General features: G+C 29.3%; 1 protein-coding gene across 1 annotated transcript; it reads right to left on the reverse strand.

The window, feature by feature from the left end:
* Positions 1–3,096: 3,096 nt before the first annotated feature.
* On the reverse strand, positions 3,097–6,640 carry LOC149248932 (tryptophan aminotransferase-related protein 4-like). Its single transcript, XM_089456140.1, has 5 exons — positions 5,965–6,640; positions 5,536–5,842; positions 5,141–5,442; positions 4,731–5,053; positions 3,097–3,676 (listed from the first exon to the last, which is right to left on the reverse strand). Exons 1-5 carry the CDS (start codon positions 6,396–6,398, stop codon positions 3,459–3,461), a joined length of 1,584 nt encoding a protein of 527 aa, XP_089312266.1. The 5' UTR covers positions 6,399–6,640; the 3' UTR covers positions 3,097–3,458.
* Between the last annotated feature and the right edge of the window lie 326 nt (positions 6,641–6,966).

Raw genomic sequence — 6,966 nt, forward strand, 5'->3', positions numbered from 1 at the left:
TTTTTAAATAATATAAATTTTATTATAATTTAATTATTAAATTAATATTAAAAAAAGTTATTATAATTTAATTATTAAATTAATAATATAATAATAATTTAATTAAAAAAAATTATTTAAATAAATTATATTTTAAAAAATTATCAAAAAAAATCGACTAATCATCTACAATGAAAAATATATTTTACTGTACAATGAAAAGTATATTTTACTTTTATATAAAAACTCTTAAAGGTTTTTAAAAACATAAATTAGCTTTAAAAGTTAAGCTAACCATCATCTATAACGAAAAGTGCATTTTTATTTCTATATGTAAAAACTCTTAAACATATTTGGCGCAAAGCTTGTCCTTTGCCTATCCTTAATTATTTTGATGACCCCCTTAATTATTTAGCTATCCACTAGCTTTATCATCGAGTGGTTACTTTGTTTTATTTATGAAAGTTACTATTCCTATTGTTTCTGCTATTCATACAGGTTAATATGTCAAATGTCGATAGCATTATCATCGAGTGGTTACTTTGTTTTATTTATGAAAGTTACTATTCCTATTGTTTCTGCTATTTATACAGGTTAAGATGTCAAATGTCGAAAGCATAGTTACTTATTAGATATGCAAAATTTTATTAAAATATTGAGGGTAATAAGGGTGAAAATAAAAAAATATATAGTTTTTGAAATATATTATTTATTAGCGATATATATTGATTTTATAATAATATTTATTAAGATTGGTTTAAAAGAAAAAATTAATTAATATTGTTATGTAGGTTAATAAGTTAAATGGCAAATTAAAGCCAGAGTATAATTTTATTAAAATATTGAAGGTAATAAGATGGTGAAAATAAAAACAAATATAGTTTTTGAAATATATATTATTTATTATTGATATATATTGATTTTATAATAATATTTAGTAAGATTTGTTTAAAGGAAAAATTTAATTGATAATTGTTATGTAAGTTAATATGTCAAATTAAAGTGAAAGCATAATTGCTTATTAGATATGAAAAATTTTATTAAAATATTAAGAGTAATAATATGGTGAAAATAAAATTAAACAAATATAGTTTTTGAAATATATATTATTTATTATTGATATATATTGATTTTATAATAATATTTATTAAGATTTGTTTAAGGAAAAATTTAATTGATTATTGTCATGTAGGTTAATATGTCAAATGTCAAACTAAAGTGAAAGGAAACTATATATATTATTTATTATTGATATATATTGATTTTATAATAATATTTATTAAAAGTTGTTTAAGGAAAAATTTAATTGATAATTGTCATTTAAGTTAATATGTCAAATGTCAAACTAAAGTGAAAGCATAGTTGTTTATTAGATATGCAAAATTTTATTAAAATATTGAGGGTAATAAGATAGTGAAAATAAAAATAAATATAGTTTTTGAAATATATATTATTTATTTTTGATATATATTAATTTTATAATAATATTTATTTAGATTTGTTTAAGGAAAGGATTTAATTGATAATTGTCATGTTAAGATGTAAGCAATAAACTTTAAATTTTATAATTTTAATAAAAAATAATATTAATTTAAATTCATTTAAATAATAAATTTATTAAATATAAAAAAAATTACATTTATTAAAATATTTTTTAATAAAAAGATAATATTAATTTTAAATTCATTTAAATAAAAATAAATTATTATATATAAAAAAATTAAATTATTATAAATAATTTTTAAACTTATAAATATATTTATAAATTTTGTGATGAAATCGATAAATGTAAAATATATATAGTTAAAAATTAAATTAAAAAAAAAAGGAAAAAAAAAAAACAACAACAACAAACAAATAGTGAGCTTGATAAATTAGTTCATTTTATTCATTTTTGATAAAGTAATTATTAAAATAAATGATGTATTATATTTTGTTTTTCTCTTTTTATTTATATAATTGTTTTTATATATATTTGAAAAATTTATGTGAAAAAATATATAATAGTGAGTATAAAAGGTATTTATGTGATTTCTCTTTATGTGATTTTTACTGAAAGACTTTGCTTAAATAAATTAAAAATTGTTATTTTTATAATATTAATGAAAATAAAAATATATAATTGTTATATTTAATTATAAATATTTCCAAAAATGTTTAATAAACAAAAGGAAATTATTTTTGTTTTTGGATAATAATATATTGCAAATTAACATACTTTTAATATTAACAAATATCAAAATTATATGCCATAAATTAAAGTTTTATACTTCCCATACCATAAATTTTAACATTCTCTCTATCTTTTATCATATGTTAATATCTAATACAACTATATAAATTAAATTAAATTATTAATAAACTTTAATAGCTATTAATTTATAATAGGCATCATAACATTTCTCCCATCATATATAGTGCTAAATGATAAAATTTAACTAAATTGTAATTTTATTTCAAATTATTATTATTAATTATAAATTATGAACTATTTACATTTGGAAAAGAAAATACAAACAATATAATAAAACAATCATAAGTAATAAAAGTTCATAAGTACTACAATTTTCTATCATGACTACTATATATCTTAATCCTCTACCTTAATTCAAAATAAATTGTAATTTGAAATACATTTCAACTTTCTAGCTTGAATATTAATATTATCAAATAAGATATATCTCAACCCTCTATCTTAACTAATATCAAAAATATTTCATATAATTTAAATTTTTACCATCTACATAATCATTAAGTTAAAATTCTAAAATCCATATTTCAAAATAATTTCATGTATAAATAATTAAATTAAAATTCTAAAATCCATATTCCAAAATAAATACACCCAATGAGATATTAGGTATTCCTAGAAGGCAGAGGAATTGCCCGGACTGGCCAAAAGTGGTCGGGCAAAAAGAATTCAAAAAATCTTATAGATACCCTTTTTGAATCATGTTTTTGATGGTGAAAATTTCTAAAACACCTAAAATTATGAATTTTGACCTCGGATTTATAAAAATCACTTTCAAAGCAAAAAAACATAATTTTTAAACTGCATTAATAACATGATTCTTTATTCTATTTTCAACTAAAATAAATAAATGTGAAAAGATTTCCAACTCTGCATTCCCCACAATCAAGACCAGCCATGTCAGTTTCCGTATCTTGCACTCTCACGGGCCCATTTGATTAGTTGGAAGTGTACAAAGCACCACTCATGTCATTTTCTTTATCTTTCCTTCTACGCTCAAGATTACGGCCGGGCTTGAAAGTTTAGTGAATTGATTAAAACAACTACGAACAACTCAGAATTTTGTCACATCGAATGTTTTTCAATAATTTTCTTTCTATTCTGGGCAGAGTTCTGAAAAAATAGAAGGCAGAGTCAAAATAAATAGCAGTCGCTGAATCCCATTGTACAAACTATAGTATATACCAACACCCTGAACAAACTTATAAACAACGCAGAATTATCTTTCTCAAGTGGTGGACGCGACAGTGAAATTTTGGTATGAAAGAAGCTCCTGTAGGCGACGTTCTAACAACGCGAAGTTGTCGTCTCGTTTGATCAAGCTCAATCGAACATACCTTTTCTCTCCTCCGAACTCTTCGCCTCCTCGCCCGATGATCCCTCCACCCTTCATCACCGCTGTGCAGTCCTCATCTTCTTCTCTCTCGCATTTCACCCACGCGTACGCTGAAACAACAAACATAAAATATCACACAGATTACAACAGTATCCTCGGAGCAGAACAACATATTTACTTAAAAAACACGTGGTATATAAGTTGAGTTGGAGTTGCCCAAACGTTGATTACTTATTTAGTAACGGAGTTTCGGATACTTAAAATTATGAATTTTAATAATTTTTACTTGATTATTTAGTAAGGGAGTTTGGGATACTTAAAATTATGAATTTTAACAGTTTTTACTTGAATTTACAAAAATCCCTGTCATACTTTTTCAAAATAAGACTGGAATTTCCATAACTTCCAGGTAAAAAAGCATAATTTTTAGACTAAGGCTTTAGTAAAGAATGGTTTTTCCCATAAGATTTTGATGAAATTGGATCAAAATTTTTGGAAATTCAGATTATTGCTTAAATTTTAAAAATTTAGGTGATATAGACCTAATTTCAATTCTTTTGAAAATAAATAAAAATAAAAATTTTAATAGCTTTTACTTGAATTTACAAATATCCCGTCAGTTTTTTTCAAAATATGACTGGAATTTCCATAACTTTCAGGAAAAAAAGCATAATTTTTAGACTAAGGCTTTAGTAAAGAATAGTTTTTCCCATAAAATTTTGATGAAATTGAGCCGAAATTTTTGGAAATTCAAATTATAGCTTAAATTTTAAAAATTTAGGTGATACAGACCTAGTTTCAATTTTTTGAAAATAAATAAAGATAAAAATAAAAAAGTGTGCGATTCCTACATGAAAATAGCCCACGCAAAATTGTTGTCTGGTATAATAATTTTTTAGATTAATTAGACTTCATTGTAACTAAAATTTGTAAATTGATTTTGGTCCAATTATAACCATAATCATGAGTTTTTTATTTGATTGTATATATAATTTAGCAACCTCAATCTCAAAAATCAAAAATCAAAACTCTAAATTGTGAAGCATTTAAAACTCAAATTATCCCTGTAAAAATTGTGAGAAATTCACCCAAAAATGTATCCAAAAATTTCCAAAACTTATAACCACATAAACTATAGTCCAACTAAGCAAATAAATCCCTAACCTGGCGAAGGCCCTGTGACCATCCGGAAAAAGCTGCAATAATTGGAAGTCAAATTCTGAAGCGAGAAACGTTGGGAGCCGCTGAATATCTTTTCCAATCTTTGCCATCGGCCTCGCATAACATCGTAAGCGTAGTGGAAAAGAAGCGTCTGATTCTTCGATTCATCTGCCTTGCTGTCTTTCAATTTCTGTTGATAACCAGTAATTACCGTTTTCAGTAACGTAGTCGCCCTTACCTGTGTGTCATGTGATACCCCAAGCGTATTCCCAACAACATATTCTGACATCTTCCGGTACACATCAAAGTCTTTCACAATAGCCCATCTGCGCGCAGATATTAAATCTCTCAGAGCACTAATCAATATCCTTGAAAATGATGAAAAGCTAATAAAAACAATGAGCGATTAGTACCCCAATCTGCTGCCTGCATGTCCTGTGACCTTGGAGAGGGTGAAGAGCATCACGTCCTCGTTAACTGGTTCAGTAATGGCAGTGAAGTGAGGCCAATAGTAGGCATGATCATAAACAGTCCTCACGTTCTGTCCCTCTAACACGCATTCTTGAATAGAAGCGCTGGGATTGTTTGGAGACGCTATAATCTCTACAAATCTGGCGGTGGAATTCAGGGATTGCGAACTTTGTGCCCATTTCCTAGCGTCTCCCGCCCAAATAGAGTCCACAGAGTCAAACATTTGAGTCTGGGCTCTGTAAGCCTGCAGAAAACCAAATTACCCTAACATTAATCCATGGATTTCAGCTGATCTACCGAAACAACTAGAGAGGGCCGAAGGGTTTCCTGAACATACTACGTAATAGGGCACACCTGCCACTACTTGTGCAGGATGTTGAGAATCTTGATGCCTAGGAGAAAGACTGTAAACTGCAGCATTGATAAGCTGCATAGAACCAGTTCCAATCACTATATACCTCCCCTCTGTCACGGCGTTTCCCACCAGAGCATGCATACCACGAATTTGAGTCTCTAACTCGGGGGATGTCAGTGCTGTTGAACCATCGCGTATTCTATAGCTCATCCGATACCACCCGGGTACCACCGTTGCGCTGGCTTCCGCATTCCCAATCCAGAAGGGTTCTAGAAAGAGAGGATCCCCACTACAGTACAATTCTCAATTTACCCTATTGTCAGATTATTAAACGCCTTAAATTTCATAAATCAGAGCTGTAAAATTGAATTCCATTGATTACTTTGTGAAATTAGAACGATTCAAGCTCACCTGTCGACATCTGCTACGCAATCAGCAACCATTTGGGAACAGTCGGGCCCTGAGTAGCAGCCGTTACATTCGCAATTAAATGTTTTTTCCCCATCATCTGTCGCAATATTTACCGTATCAACGAAGACATGTCCATGACCAGAACAATAATACGCTGCTGCTGCCTCTGCTTCTTCTGCGGCATGTCTACTCCATGTCAGCGCCTGCAAATTATTATCACTCACACCATCTATGATTCCTGCATCTCGATGAACTGCCTGGTGCGATAACAAAAAAATTGGAAATACCCAGAGAATTAGAAGTAGCAGATTTAACAGAAGCGAAGAGACCAACAACACATCCTTCGCTCTGAACCTAAATCGGCCATTAGAATTTCTGCCGATCAGATACTCAGCGTCTGAATTAAGCAAGAATTGTTTTTGTTGATGGTCCATCTTGAGGATTTCAGCCCTGCTCCTCTGTTCGGAGATTTCTTCGGCCTGGTGTTGGAACTTTGAACTCCACTGTGTAGAGAATCCCCGGGCCTGGGGATGGAGGGCGGCCAGGGCAGTGGTTGAGAATGGAGTGGGATCATTTCACGGCCACATATAACAAAACAGAATCTTAGCGCTCATAGGCTCGTCCAATTCATTCCCAATTGAAAGTAAAGTGAACTAGGTTTCGTTTTCTCCGAAAAGCAAAGGTGGGATGGTCTAAATTCTCGAATCTTTTTATTTTCATTTTTGTTGGACCATGATTTGATATCCTGCCTCTCTCCCTCACAGAGAACAGAAATTTGCCTGCAAACGTTTTCCACGTTCCAGGCTTTTGGTCGGAACAGTGAGACGGCGTTAAAGGGAAAGTTTGAAACGATAGTATTTTCCAGGCTTAAAGAAAAAGTCTCCCAGGGACTAAATGAATTATGTGCCTAAAAAAGTTTATAACTAGCATTTGCATTTTATGTTGCAAAGGAAACACGGTAAGGCATAGAGTGGGGAAGAATAGCATAGAGTGGGGAAGAAT

The sequence above is a fragment of the Pinus tabuliformis genome, chromosome 7, assembly GCF_031772625.1.
Source record: "Pinus tabuliformis cultivar Carrire ecotype Pingquan chromosome 7, CPIR1, whole genome shotgun sequence".
NCBI lineage: Eukaryota > Viridiplantae > Streptophyta > Pinopsida > Pinales > Pinaceae > Pinus > Pinus tabuliformis.

Coding starts and splice junctions, on each gene's coding strand:
- LOC149248932 (XM_089456140.1), bottom strand. CDS start 6,398: ATGGACCATCAACAAAAACAATTCTTGCTTAATTCAGACGCTGAGTAT. Junction 5,054..5,140: donor CATGCAGGCAGCAGATTGGG/GTACTAATCGCT, acceptor ATCTGCGCGCAG/ATGGGCTATTGTGAAAGACT. Junction 3,677..4,730: donor GGTCACAGGGCCTTCGCCAG/GTTAGGGATTTA, acceptor TTGTTGTTTCAG/CGTACGCGTGGGTGAAATGC.